General features: G+C 49.2%; 1 protein-coding gene across 2 annotated transcripts in view; it reads left to right on the forward strand.

The window, feature by feature from the left end:
- SSH2 (slingshot protein phosphatase 2) overlaps positions 1–14,807 on the forward strand; it is a 99,890-nt gene that overhangs the window by 69,873 nt on the left and 15,210 nt on the right. For both annotated transcript variants that reach the window (XM_086763445.1, XM_086763446.1), the window contains 7 exons: positions 3,674–3,795; positions 6,156–6,224; positions 6,982–7,047; positions 8,170–8,364; positions 10,194–10,287; positions 10,415–10,543; positions 13,317–13,363. In XM_086763445.1, the coding sequence (XP_086619571.1) occupies positions 3,674–3,795; positions 6,156–6,224; positions 6,982–7,047; positions 8,170–8,364; positions 10,194–10,287; positions 10,415–10,543; positions 13,317–13,363 (722 nt within the window). The remainder of the gene's footprint in view (positions 1–3,673; positions 3,796–6,155; positions 6,225–6,981; positions 7,048–8,169; positions 8,365–10,193; positions 10,288–10,414; positions 10,544–13,316; positions 13,364–14,807) is intronic.

The raw sequence follows: 14,807 nt of genomic DNA on the forward strand, positions 1-14,807 counted from the left end.
ACAGCTGAATAAGGACTTTGTGGGCTGAGACATAAACCCTTTTGTTCAGAGCTGCCTTTGGAATGCTGAAATCTTGCGTGAGGTTAAGTTCGATAGTCTACTTGAATTTAATTGATTCTTGACGAACGAAGAGTGTGCAGAGCTGCAATAGACTCTCATAAAATAGCAGATACAAATGAGATTTGAAATATAAACAGTATTGAGAGAAATGCATTCTCTTCTTGCGTTGGCTGCTGTCATTCGGAGGGCAGACTTCACAGCTCAGAGGGCAGCAGAGGAATCTAATCCTCTATAAATCTACACTGCAATTTGGAACAACTCTTCTTTCTGGTGGAGCTGTTGGCAGAGTTTTTCAGCCTTCCATGAGAGCAGGATTAGAGCAATGGTGTAAGATGAGTAGGAAGGAGAAGAATTGAGTTAAGAGTACAAACTGATTGGATGTATTCCTGTAGCTTAGCAGGGTGGGGACTTGTTCTTGTGCAGGTGTTCAATAATAAGAGAAGGCTTCAGAAAGCTGGGCACTTTTTAATCTTCAAATCAAATATCCCAGTGAGAAATGTGGTGGTGTATGAAACACCTACTGTCATGTAGCATGAAAAAGATGTAAGGTCAGTATGAACTTACCTCTCGGGATATGCTGTTCATAAGGGCTGGTAGAACACCACGTCACACTTCTGACAGAACGAGAACACAGCGGAAGATAAACTTGGCTTGTGTTTGGGTGAGCCTAAAACTAAGAAAAGTGTTGCCGGCCCTGAAAGGACTACAGAGGACTTCTTGTTCATGAACAGACTGTAAATAACCTCCCCAAATTGAGCAGAATGCTAGCTTTATGTAGATGAGCTGTTGAGAAGGAACCTTCCATCTCCTCAGTCCCTGAATCAAGGCCATCTTTCCTAGATTGACTGGGATTTCAAATATCTTCATTTAAAAGAGGTCATACTACTGACTTGGTGTGCCCCTGCTGTTGGGTGAGCATATGAACTGCAGCTTCATGAAAAGGTTAGAGACCAATTTGTGGTTTGATGGGCCTGTTGGAGCTCTGATAGTTACTTTTGAGGTTGGCTGGTTTGCCATTATTACTCTAGTAAATTTAGCAAAATGCATTATCTGCTCCAATCTGCTCTGGTTCTTTGCTTTGTGAGAAGGGTGCGAGTGTTGGATCTAGAGAGCCGCAGTAAGCCATGCCCTGTTTCTCTTAACTGGCCCTCTGAAAATCCCACCCCACTGCCTTGAAAAGCTCCGTGACCTTTGATCGTTGTTTGTCTAGCCCTGGTCTAAAGGGTCTTGCATTAAGACCACACTTCCCGTTATTGCTAGCCAAACTGATTTGGCAAAGTAAGTTAGATTATATTAATTCTCTTGCTACTGGACTGTCCTGAAGAGAAGCAGAACAAAGCTCGTGTTGGAGGCCCAAGACACAAGGCAGCTGTTGTCCATCCGCTCCCGTTTTAGGCAAGTCTTTGTTTCTGTTTGAGACTTGATTCCTAATGTAGATAATGACGTTAACCACCAAGGCCTTGGTGATTGCTTGCCCTTCTAGGTTGAAGAGCATCCTTTCTGTTTTGTTATAAGTGGTTCGTTGTAGACACAGCTGTCTTTGGCAGAATTCACACCTTGAAGGCCTGACCACCTTGATCCCTCCGTGTTTCCAAAGGAATCCCAGTGACTCAAGGAGCAAGAAGGAAAATAAGGCTGGTTTTAGCATGACTTATCCTAAAGAGATGGGGTGGGGCACAGTCTCTCGTACAGAGCATGTCTGTCTGCTAGCATCAGCGTTTGGGTAGTTTCTGTTCGTCTTTGGTCCCATTGGACAAGTCTAGAAGACGTGGTCAACACCGTGTCCTGCCTGCACTTGCTGTTCCACCCCCATCACTAGAGCTCTGCTCCCTGCAACGCTACTTGGAAGCTTTCCCTGCCGCTCTCAGCACAATCTCCTGCGATAGAGCATTCCGGTGGAATAACCAGCTCTGTTTTGACTGCGGTGTGCTCTTTTAACCTTTCTTGTAGACTCTGCCACATCTTGAGGTGAAGACTTACTGGCTAATGGACAGGCAAGGTGTGAGGAGGTCAAGGGGGCTTCCTCTAAGCAAGGAGATGCCGTTCTGGCCTCAAGACCAAGTTAGAAAGATCTAAAGGAGCGTATGGGGGAAAAACAGCCTGCTTCTGAGAGATGCCACACAATAGTTATTTTGTGAACTTTTTTTTAAGGATAAAATTACTGTTTAAGCTGGGCTCTCTGGGCCACCAAGAGGTGTCTACGCAAGCAGCGGCTCGGGAGGGCTGCTCGTGTTTGAGGAATTCAGGTTCATTTTGTGAAGGATGTCAAACACCACTTCACGCTTCAACCGCTGGGTTGCGAGGAATTCAGCAGCTGGGTCCCGTCGCAGCAGGCCAGTGTCCACCTGCAGCACAGGGTACGGCTGGGCTGTGACGGCTCCTTCTCGCCTGCGTTTGCTCTCTGCAGGCCCTGCTCAAAGTTCAAGAAGCAGTTTAGCAATAAGGTAAACACTGAAGCCAGACAGTGTCTTAGGGTTGGATTAGGCCGTCCAAAGTTAAGATTTAGTCTACATAATTAAGACACTTCCTTTGCAGGGATGTCCTAATTTCTCTAGTTGGAATCCTGTGACTAAAATAATTGCAAATGGCTTGGAACAGAGTCCAAAAAGCATTGCAAGTAAAAGCTGCCTACTGCAGATGTTTATAGGCAAAACCTGGAGCGCTGCGCTCTCTTCTCCGGGCTCCTCGCTGACCAGTAGTCTGTCCGTAAGACAACTGGATGGAGTCCCTTCAGTTCTCGTGCCTTCTGGAGGAGCATTACACCTCAGCGTAGCCTTTCAGGAGCCTCCGTGTTGGTCTGACGCTCACAACTCAGCTGCACGGCCGCTTTCTGAATGCTGTCAGTGGTATTTGATTCGGCAGAGCGTGGGGTGAAATTCAAGCATCCTCCGGTCCCGCTAGACCTCTCTTTTGGCACTGGGGTGCCCCTGGTTGTGGTAGGAGCAATGAAGCGCAACGACTTTCACCTCTCCTGAGCAATCCGAATCTAGCCGTGGGCACACCTTGGTAACAGGGAGATCTTTCTCTGCCAGCTGTAAGGCAGTAGGGTTGCTTCTGCAATGGGGAAGTTGCTAAAAAAAATACAAAGAACCAGCAGGAAGCCACGTATCAGTTAGATCCTAGTTGTCCAAATGTTTAGGAAGTTGGTGGAATCTCACTGGAGCTGTTGTAGCACACAGTCATTTAAAGGAAAGTTCTGGCTCTTTAGACAGAGCCCTCTGAGAGGTGAAGAGCTTGTCCAGCACCCGTCTGTCTCGCTGAACGCGTAGCGCCCAGTGAAGCTCATTAGGCTGGGACCAGTCGGAGGACTGCAGCAGCCAGCCCCGTAGGCCGCTGTTTAAATGCAGCCGCGGTGGGCGAGAGCGGACCTGCAGCAAGCTGTGCAGAAGGCACCAGGAACATGGCAGCTGTTGAGGAAAGCGGTGTGTGCGAGAGAGTAAGTCGCTTCTCCCTCTTCTGCTGGTTACCCAGCCGAGAGGTACGGGCCGTCCGTACCAGCACAAACTGCATCGCTGCTGCTGCGCCTGTCACTCAGCATGGAAAGGTGGCTTGTAAAGGTAACGGTGTGTGTTCTGCTGGCTGCACTGCTGATCTCTCCTCTTCCTCTCCTTAGGCTGTAAGACTGGAAAGTACCTACCAGAACCGCACTAGATACATGGTGGTAGTGTCCACCAACGGCAGACAAGACACCGAAGAGAGCATTGTCCTAGGAATGGATTTCTCTTCCAATGACAGGTACTCACGGTGTCCGGGGGGGAAGTCTTTGTGTTCACCCACGTGTCGAGTCGAGTGTAGGAACCACTGTCTGGTGTCGGTGCTTTCTGGGGATAGACGGCTTCAGATTTTGCAACCTAACACCTTTCTTGAGATTCAGAATTCCCCATTTATTTCTTGAAAGGAGATGGCAGGTGGGAAGACAACAGCGCAGGGCAGCATTTCCTCCATTCCTCTGAGCCTTAGGCTTGTGGGAGGACATGAACTGCCCTCAAGTGTCTCTGAACAGTGAGATCCCTAAGCCCCGCATCTGCACACCAGAGACAGAGACAACTCGCATGCAAAGAAAGAAAAAGCTGCAATTAGAGAAGCTGGACATCAGGGTTCAGGAGAGCAGCTGATAAGAAAGTGACTGTCAGGCAGCCCCTTGCCAAGGTCGTGGCACAAAGGGCCTGATGGGAACGTCAGGGTTGCTGATGGCAGATCTTACGTGACATGTGCTTTCCTCAGACATCAGTCTGTCATCAGGGTTTAGTGCTTTGGCTTAATTCATTCATTAAATTGCTGTTGACCTCTCCAAAAGACTGCAGAATGTGGCTGGGAAGCAGCTTTTGCTGCTGGAGTGACTGTAAGCCAGGAGGCAGCACCCTCAGCAGCTTCTCAGGCACTTTGGAGAGGGCATCAAGGCACATGGCTCTTTAAAAGAGTTGTGAGTAAGTGTTGGCCTACACAGGGGAAGAAAAACCTGGATGTTCAAACCATTTTGGAAAGTTTCATGCACGTGCTTAGTTCTAGTAGAACTGCTACAAGAGTGAGTCTTGCTACTGACCCTAGTCGGTAGAAATTGCTTTTAGGTAGTCAGCAGGGTCACTAGAAAATGTTTTTGAACTGTTTGGCTAAAACATGGCCTTCCAAACACCCCGCTGATCACAACAACCACCATGCTTCATTTCAAGCGGCTTCATTTGGGTGCTTAGCTCAAGTGATGCCTGCTAAAAAGCTGGCCCCTGGCTCCCTTCCTGCGCACCGCTGCAGCTCAGGGATGCTCTTGCGGTGCTGCAGGAATAACTTCTCGTTGCACAGGTCGCTGTGAGCGTGGAGTTTGCTGTTGGTTGTCGTGTACCGGCACAGCCACCTTTGATAGCTGAGAGCCCGCTGGTATTCGGTCTCTAATAGCACAGCAAGGGTCATTTTAGCTTTCTGCTAGAGTTACTCAGGTTCTGGATGGTCAGTCCCATACCCCCTCCCCTTGCCCACTCGGTATTTATATCTCAATGTAGACTTGTTGCTATGGTCTCTGATAAGCGCTTGCTGAACAGTATCGCTAAAAATACCCCGGCCACCTTGGGAAGCCTTTTAAAAACGTCTCTTTCCATGAGCTCATCTCATGTTGTCAACAGAAATAGCTGCGTGCCGCGGTGTCTCCTTGTGCCGGGCACCCATCGCTCTCAGGCGTGTGCGTTTACGGGGCTCGTGTCTGCTGACCCTCCGAAGCCTCCAGTCTCGCCCTCTTCCCCCGCTTCTCACGAGCTGCAGAGGCTGGTGGAGTTAGTGCAAAGCGTAAGAGCAGGAGGCGGCTGAATCCAGTTCTTCTTCGAGATGCTGCTTTGATCGTGGACCGATTTTACAGCTTGATGAGATTCAGCTTTTTTGTTTGACAGCCTGGTTGTGTTGGGGTTCCCCCGCCACTGCCTTTTTTCCATCGCTTGACTTCTGCTTTTAACTTGGCTTTTTGCTCAGCCTCACTGAAAGCAGGCGACTGTGAGGGCAAAGAGGTCAAAGCAGCTGAGAGAGGAGTGGGATTGCCAAGGAGGTGTGTGTCTCAGCTGGCCGTTGTGCTCGTCCTCGAGGTGTGGGAGGGCGAAGAAGGGGCAGGAGTCAACAGCGGGGGACAGGCTGCGATTGCTAACCCGCCGTGCTGCCCGTCACCCTGCTCTTACACTGTGCCGGTCCCAGTTCCCAGCAGCTGCGGCTGAGGGACAAACAAGAAAACAAAGCTGCAGATTGCAAATTCAGAGCTAGAACCAAACCACTTGAGGCTGAGAGGGACTGATCTGTAAAGAAAGCTTTGAGCTGACTGAAGGCTGTGGGCCCCCTCTGACCTTCTGCACAAAGCCTGCTGCTCCTGAATCCTGTTTGCTCTTCTGGGTGTACGTTAACCCTTCAGGCTTGCTTGAAAGAGCACTGCTGTACCCTCTATCTGCTTAACCATCCTTGCCAGACACCTGTAGAACAACACTGGCACTGTTTGTCCCTGAAGCAACAGTGGGATTTTTCATTTTTACTTCTAGTGAGTATAAAAATACGCAACCGTTGCGGTGAAATTACAATAATAGTGTGGTGCTGTAGTAGATGGCCTGACCTTCTCTTTCTTCCTACAGTAGCACTTGTACAATGGGCCTCGTGCTGCCGCTGTGGAGTGACACCTTGATCCACCTGGACGGGGATGGGTGAGTGTCTTTTGTACCTTCCAGGTCAATAGCAGAGGGTCTTGTTGTGTGGAAGAGGATTCAAACCATTGCAGAGCCCTAACAGGTCCAGCAGAGCTGTGGCTGACCTGTGTGGGGTTAGTAGGCTCAAAGGCCCTCACTCACAGTGGTTGTGGCCGGGAACACCAATAATTGACTTATCTGTGAATAAACACGCGCTGAGGCAGCGGCTCGTGTGTGTGTTAAGCTGGAGTAAAGGAGCTTTTACTGGTGAGTGGGTGCGTAGTGAAAGCTCCTTAAAGGGATCCTATTATGTGTTGCTCCGTCACGCTTGCGGCAGGCGGCGTTCGGCTGAACGTAAAAGAAGAATGATGTTTCTCTGCCAGAAAGACACCTGACTTGCAGGCTCCTGGTAGTGCCAGTTACAAAGGCTGTCCAGTGCGGTGCGTGGAATGACTTTTCTTTCCTTGGTAGCTGCCTCAGGATCACTTTAGCTGGACTCTGTTGCTCCCAGCTGTGGCACTGAATTTGTGTTGCCAAGGTAAACAGCACAGCCCAGCACTGTCCCACTGTCTTAGTTTCGTTCCCGAACAGCAGCTGCTTAAAAAAGTTCTCTTAGAGCTTTTAGCGTGCTATTTTGGTCTGTTGACTAGCTGAGCTCAGCAGTGTGTGCGTAGGGCTAGTCCTTTGTTGTTTTCACGTGCTACGAGCTATCAGTTATTAACTGAAAAGTGGCTTTTGGGACATATTTTTACTGTGCCTTTTTTCCTCTCCCCAGAGGGTTCAGCGTGTCGACAGATAACAGGGTCCATATATTCAAGCCGGTGTCGGTGCAGGCGATGTGGTAAGTACTGGCTGTAATCTGTCCCAGTGACCCTTTTTCGAAGGTGCTTTGGCTGCCTGAGCTTTTAAAAAGCGGGTGCTGCTTTGCATTATTGGTGTCTTGAGACCTAGTCGAGCAGCCAGAAGTCTTCTTCAGAGACAGGGGAGGAAGGTTGATACCAAAGAGAAAAACCACGCCAGTGCTGGTCCCCAGCAGTGGGTTTGAGACTGCTGCAGCCATGCCTTCTTCTCAGCTGTGGGCAGGAAGGAATAGGGTGATTTTCCTATTCCTTTGAACATATGTTTGGATTTTTTTTTTTTTTAATTTGTCATAAAGAAGGAAACACATGCTGCCAATCCGAGGAGTCTCTGACTCCAGCGACACATGTTCGTTGTGACAGCGAAAAGGAAAGAGAAGCTGTCTGCGTTTTTCTTTCCTTTTAGGGTGGTTCATGTAAGAATGTAGTGGCCATTAAAGTATTTCTGGCTCAAGCTTCTTTGCATTGCTGAAATACATCCCCTGTCAGGGTGTCATGCTACTGTGTCACCCCCGTGATTTTGACCTGGATCTTTCTGATCTCAATCAAATATTTAAAACAAGCTAAAAATAGGTGAGGGGGATTTGTTTCCCAGCAGCAGCTGAAGAAACTTCTGACATCCCTCATGCAGCGAGGGAGGGCAGACACCTAAGCACCTCAGGAAAGTCAAATCCTAAGCCCTTGGTTGTGCAGCTCTCTGTGTCTGATTCCTGGGTGTCCCTGCCCTGTGCACGGGGAGCTCCTGCCTGGAGCTGCCTTGTCCCTGTCTGGTGCAAGAACTCTGTGCATCTTATTTATGGCTTAGGGAGTTGTAGCAGTTTTTAGAGCCAGAGACACAGCTGCCTCTGCCCTCTGAATTGTGGGCACCTTCACTGCTGTTCAGACTTCTCTTGGCATACTTAGGATGCACGGACTTTTGCAGCGTGTGGTCGTCCACGCCCTTGCAGGCCAGCCTCCTGCTCGCTGCCGGCAGCCGTCACATATAGCGCTGGGGTCTGTACCAGCTGATGGGACGTGAGCACCGTCCTGGATTTGGCTGCTGCTTTGTGCCTAATACCAGCCTGAGGAAGAAATTATAATCCTGCAAGTATTTTTTCCCCTTCTAGGTCTGCTCTGCAGAGTTTACATAAGGCTTGTGAGGTAGCACGAAGCAACAATTACTACCCAGGGAGCCTCTTCCTCACGTGGGTCAGTTACTATGAGAGCCATATCAACTCCGACCAGTCGTCAGTCAACGAGTGGAATGCCATGCAAGATGTCCAGTCCCACCGGCCTGACTCGCCTGCTCTCTTCACAGATGTGTAAGTTGGTCTGGCTCTACAGAGCCAAAGTGTTTGGCTATCAAGCACTGCAGTCTCCAGAAGAGGAGGCAGTTCCTAGAAGATACTACTCATAGTTGGGTACTAATGGGGAGAGGTTTCCTGTTCCTGATATTAAATGGACCCCTGGTTAGACAGACACCAGCACTGGAAGTTCAGCCGTGCTGGGGCTGCCTTGCATCTCCTCCAGCCTCTGTTTTCAGTGTGGTTGTTTACCTTGGGCCTTAGGCTTGCAGATCTTTGACCCTGCGAGGTAAATCCTGTGTTACTAGTGAGAGAGGTGTGATGTTTTCTAGTACCTAAGCCTTCCCCTTTGCTGGTTTTGTCCTCTGATTTCCAAGCCTGGTGTCTCCTGGAAGGAACAGGTTTCTCTGAACTTTGTTCTTAGGCTGACGCTTCTCTGAGCACGTGCTTAACATGGTGGCTTTTTCCTTGCTCGGTTGTTCTTGCACTAAAGTGAAGTGTTTATTTGTGGATTTCTGAGACTGTGAGCTCACAGACATCCCCTTAGAGTCCATCTGATACAGCTAAGAATGGTGACAAAGAGCAGTGCTGTTTTCCTTTGTTCTGAGGAGCTCCGCAAGTGTGGAGCGGGACAGTGTATGGGTCCCAGGCTGTCTCCAGGTAAATGCTGGGATGTCTGGTGATACGTGGTCCAAAACAGTGGCTGAGGTAGGTAGGAAGACAATTTGGAAAGGCAAAATTTATAGGCTGTATCAGCATTCAAGGTTTACAACCCTTGTAATGAGTAATTTCTGATGGTACTGATACCATATAACCTCCAAGGCAGTCTGTGTCCAGATGTGATGCCAAGCATGAGGGCTTAGTTGCCCAGTTTGTAGCAGAAGAAATGGCTTCGGTAGCCCCAGCTGCTTTCCCAGCACCATTGGTTGATTTGTGCTCTCAGATATTTCCTTTTGTTGGAGTTCAGTGAGTGAATAATAATGCTGAGCAGTTGTTCAGCTGTGAAGAGGTCTTCACAGTTGACAGTTCTGTAATGTACAGGGAGGGTGGCTGAAAAGTTTTGGCAGGCTGTCAGATTAATATTCTCTCGTAGCTTTTCATATATAAATCTGATGTAACCCTCTCGTTCCCCAGTGGCAGCAATTGAATGATTTCCTGGGGACACCTAGACGGCGTTCTCTTAATTGAGTCTTGAAATAATGTGTGAGGTTAAAAGGACCGGGAACTTTCATTGTTTTTATTTGTGAGTCGCCAGTTGGACACTTGTAAAGCAGAGAAGTGTCTGTGTAGTCGCCATCCCAGCAGCTTTCCAGAGAAATGGAAAAGTGGTGTGAGATGTTACTGATAGGCCCCCTCTAAAGAGGATGGGTGAGACGGCTCTGCGCTGCTGCTCTGCTGTAACTTCCCCTGGTGTTAGGCAGGCTATTTTTGCAGCTGGTGATAAGGCCCCTGGCAGCAGAGGCTGGAGGAATGTACAGAGGCTTAGCTGCCCTCTTCTCTCCATGTAAGGGGCTTTGGAGCTGTTACCTTTCCAAGAAAGGTAGGAGGAGGCTTAGATATTGCTCCAGAGAGTATAATGCAGCTTTCCCGATTTAAATTTTACTAAATACCAGAGGTTCTCTGGATGACTACAGTGGATTAGGAGCATTCAGTTAGTCTCTTTCGTATACAACTGGGAATCTAAACTGGGCTTTACTGTCACCTGAATTCCCTCCAGCTGAGGGCTTGCTTGGGGCAAGTAGTGTGAGTATCTGAGGCTCTGCAGAGTATCCAATCTGTACAAGTGCCATGAGTCCAGTTTGTTTTCCCTCCCAATGACCGATGACTCTGTTGCTTTCTTCTGATAGCCCAACTGAGCGGGAACGCACAGAACGGCTAATTAAGACCAAGTTAAGAGAAATAATGATGCAGAAAGATCTGGAGAACATCACGTCAAAGGAGGTGAGTGGTGATGGAGCAGCACTGGAAGCACTCTTGTGCAAACTAGAGTGCTCTGTACTTGATGCTGTGAAGAAAAGCCAGAACAAAAACTTCACATGGCTTCCCTGTGTTCCTTCTCCCCACCCAGATACGCACCGAGCTGGAGATGCAGATGGTGTGTAACCTGCGGGAGTTCAAAGAGTTCATTGACAATGAAATGATAGTGATCCTTGGGCAGATGGACAGCCCCACGCAGATATTTGATCATGTCTTTTTGGTAAGTCTAACAGTGAACTCAAGAGTAAGCACATCTAACGCTTCTCACTACGTCTTGGTTGGCACAGGGGCCTCTGGAGGAACTTGAAGGAACTCTGGGGGAGAGCTGGCTGATCCTGGGGTCACGTACTCTTAGGCAAAACTCTATTGAACAAGAGCAGCTTGGCTTCTTGGCTGTACTAAACTTTACTATACACCACCAGCCCAGCTGTACCCCCCGTCACCAGGGGATGGAAGGGAAAAAGTTTTAATTCTACTTTTCGGGGCTGTTCCTGTTGTTGGTAAGACAAGTTTTATAGCTTTAGCTGTCCAGGGTGCCCACACCCCAGGTTCTCGGAGCGTACGTGTGCTTGGGAAGGGCATAGCTACAGCAGAGAGGAAGGGGATGCGTAAGAGTCAGGTGGAATTACATTCTTGTAGTGTGGAGAGCTTTGCGTTCATGTGATCCAAGAGGAACAGAGGAGCTTAACGAAGAATCCTGGAGATAAGTCACTTAAGGAAACGTAAACATTTTGCCCTTTAATGTTTTGCTTGCTTAGTTGCCTTTCATTGCTGCTGGGGCCTGTCTAATTACTGCACCTCTTTCTGGTGAGTCAGCACTCCGCTGGATTTCCCAGCCCCGAAGCAACGGACGCAGGTTTGGTTTGACTGTCTGGCCTGTGAGGTTGGCTCAGAGCCGTTCCCCTTGGACCAGCTGGTCTGTCCAAACGGAGAGGGCCTCTCCCAGTCTCCTGAAGCTTAGTGCCATGGCTCAGAAGGGATGGTGTAAGTTCATGTGAGTGCTTCAAGAAATTGTGGTGGGATAGAGCCAGAAAATTTAAGTACCTATGATGTAATGTTTTCTGGGGGGTTGTTTTTGGTTTTTTGTTTTTTTTTTCCCTTTGTTTTTGTTTGTTTGTTTGGGGTTTTTTTTGTGGTTTTGTTTTGTTTTGTATTTTTGGGGGGGTTTTTTGTTTGTTTGTTTGTTTGTTTTTTTCAGACTGTGTTCTCTGTAGGGAGACACGTTCCAGGCTTACAGTATTTGCAGGCAGCTCTCTGTGGTGAGGAGCAGTGCTGCTGGGGCTGGACACCAGCTCAGTTCAGGAGCGTTGTATACTGCAAGGCAAAGTTGTACAGCGAGGTCTCTGGAAGGCGTGGAGCTGTTTCCTTCCAGGTGGAGGAGGCAAGAGCCCTGTGGGATCCCGCTTAGGGAGTGCTAAAATAACTAAGCGGGAAATAAGAGACCTGGTGATGGTGGTGGTTGTGGATCAAAGGACAGGAGAAAAGGCTTTCACCACTGCAGTGCTGTTCTCCATTCCTGTGGAAACTGGTGGTTCCCAGGCTTGAAGTAGATTATTCTTCTTTGACCAGAAAGAGGCAACATGTTACTAAGTCTGTGGGCCTGGGGTAAATACAACAGGGATCAGAATACATTTGTTGGCAGATACTGAATAGCAAGAGCCCCCATAGCCCCCCTTCAGATCCTGCACAGCTCTGAACTTTGCTGCGATTGACCTGATCTGTGTCTGAAGCCCACGTTCTGTTGAAGCCTGGGCTACCATGACACGTAACCCATGCGCCTTTATTCTGATTGAAATTCAGAGTCCTGTCTGCACCGAACCCTTGAGCGATGTCCTTGTTATGATGATTTCTCTTAGGAAGTAGTTCAGTTTGGGAAGGACCAGCTGCTTTTTGTTTGTTGTATTCCTGAAGTGTCAAGACAAGAGAGCAAACTTGTCCCCAGTAGCTACCAGAACAGCAATGCAGCCCTTTCCTGTGTGTGTGTACATCTAGACGCAGGCTGTGAGTGCTCAGGACTTTTCTGCAAGCGCTGTCATAGACACAAGCGTGTGCCCGTGAGTCAGAGCTCTTGGAGCTCCCCCACCTCGGACACGGGGTGCGTGTGCGCGCTTTCTGGGGCAAGCAGCAACACATCCTCTGGGTGGACGCTGCTGCTTCTGCAAGACTGGGAGATTCTCGCTCTTGGGCTGATGGGGTGGGTTTGCTGCGAGGGCCGGCTGGCCCTGGCTGTGCCTCTCCTGACCGTGGGGCGATGTGTGAGCAGCCGTCAGCAGTGCTGCCTGGATCCCTCATGTTCACTCCATCTGAACCATCTTTCTATTTAGGAGCTATTTTAGGACAGGGAAGCAGATAGGTTCTGCACCTTCATTTTTCGAAGGAAGCCTTTGAGTGGTGTTGTCCTCGGTCGGGGTTTACGTGTTTGAGCAGGAAGAGAGCAGCTTGGAGGCCCTGCGTGTGCTGCAGAGAAGAGGGTTAGCTGGCCAGGGTTAAATGTGTGTGTTTTTCTGCTCACACAGGCTTTGAACGTGGGGAAAAGAGGTGTAACCCAAGTGAGCTGAAGGTGTTGCTGCCTTTGATGTGTGAGATGTGTGTTTCGTGTATAAAGAGCACCTGGATGGTTTTTAAATGCAGGCAGTCTCTCTTTTGTGGGGTAGAGCTGGCAGCAGCCTCCGGGGAAAGGGTGGAGTGGTCTCATCTTTGCTGAGGTTGATTTGTCAGCGGTTTGCAGGAAGTGCCAGCATATGGTGCTGGGCTCCTGCTTTGCAGAGCTGCTTGTTGTTTCAGAATAGATCTGATTAACGGCGTGAGATAAGGTGCTGAACATCCCTGTTACCACTGTTCTGTGCACCCTTTTGCTCAAAAGACCTCCCGCTCTCCAACCCTTGGCTGGCCATCTTCCTCCTCCAGTTCCCTGGTGACAATCCTTCATCCATCAGTTGTCTGGCCATGCCTGCCTTCTGGCTGATGTGTCCCTTTGCATGTTTTCCCTCCAGGGCTCGGAATGGAACGCCTCCAACTTGGAAGACTTGCAGAACAGAGGGTAAGTAGCTTCAGGCCGTCAACTTAAAAGCAAGAGCCTGGCCTCAACGCTTGTCTGTGCAACAAACTCTGTTCCATACCTGTTGTGTAACCTGAGTCTTACTAAAGGGTTTGCAGATCTGAACAAGCTCTTCCTCCAAACCCCGTGTCCCACAAACAGGCACCCTAAAGTAAAGGAATCTTGCTTCTTGACCTTGACTGACATCCCCTTGGCGAACAAAGGAAGCCAACAATCTCGTAGCTATAAGTAGCAAAAAGCTACAATTACTGAACTGGATGCTGCGTAGTTGGCTCTGTGCCCTCGGCTCCAGCCCGTTGTTCTGGACTGAGGTCCCACGATAACAGAGGTGGTTTGGAGTCGGGACCTCCAGACTGCGGCAGGAAGGAAAATATGTCAGAGAGCATTTGTTGCTTTGAGTGGGGCCCAGAAGGAAGTAAAGTCCTGTAGCTCTCAGGCTTAGCACTGATGGGTTCCTCTGTCTGCTACCCTTTCTGCCTTTCAGGCTGAAGCTGAGAATGTCCTTTCTCTAGGCCAGGTGGATCCAAGCACCAATATTTTGCAGTTAAATCGTTATTTATGGGTTTGGCTTATTTGTGCCAATCCAGTGGGGAAAACGAATCACTCTGATAAACTGAATTGCTAGCATACTTCTGTACCTCGGAGCATCAGCCTGGCAAAATTAACTCTCTGTGTTCAGCTCAGGGTCTGCTGCAGTTCCCTTGGGTCAGATGGGTCCTACCTGCCTGCCAGCGATCTCCTAGCTGCGAGGGAAAAGGGATGTCCCTCCCTTGCCGTGCCCTTGTTCTGTCTCAGCATGAGTGCAGCTCATAAGCATCTTACGAGTAACCCTCATGGCTAAAAATACTGGGTGTAGTGTACATAAATACCATATGCTTCTCTAGCAGAAAATGTAGGGATAAGAAATAAATCCTCCCCAGTGGCTCATTGTCCGGTACATCTCTGTAGCTATTTTATGCATTTGTTTAACTGTGGAGTTGCTCACAAGCTTATGCCTTCAATCTTCCTGCGATGTTGGTACAGCAGGAGGACAGATTGACAAAAGGGGCTTTGAGAAAGTGTCCAAACGCCGATTGAACAGCCTGTGCGGGAGCTCCTGGGACACAGGTGCTGCTAACACGTAGGATAGAGAGACGGTGGGCGAGCCGTGTAACCTGACACGCTGCTGAGGAGGTTTCTGTCTAGTGCGGATGGAAGCCCTTCTATCAGAGGCTAGGCTCTCAATTGCTCCCCAAAACCTTTAGTCTGTGTTGCCCGCTGCTTCCTTGCGCTGAGTCCTGATTTCCAAGGGTCTGTGTTCAAGGCTGCAGCTCCAAATGCTTTGAGTTTTGCCGCTCGCAAGGCAAGGTGAGGCTGTGGCATAGCAGCTGTGCTATCTCTCTGAACTTGCTGTGTTCTGCACACTCTGCATTTTTATCTGCTGGCT

Source organism: Chlamydotis macqueenii, chromosome 19 (assembly GCF_036417535.1).
Source record: "Chlamydotis macqueenii isolate bChlMac1 chromosome 19, bChlMac1.mat, whole genome shotgun sequence".
Classification (NCBI taxonomy): Eukaryota; Metazoa; Chordata; class Aves; order Otidiformes; family Otididae; genus Chlamydotis; species Chlamydotis macqueenii.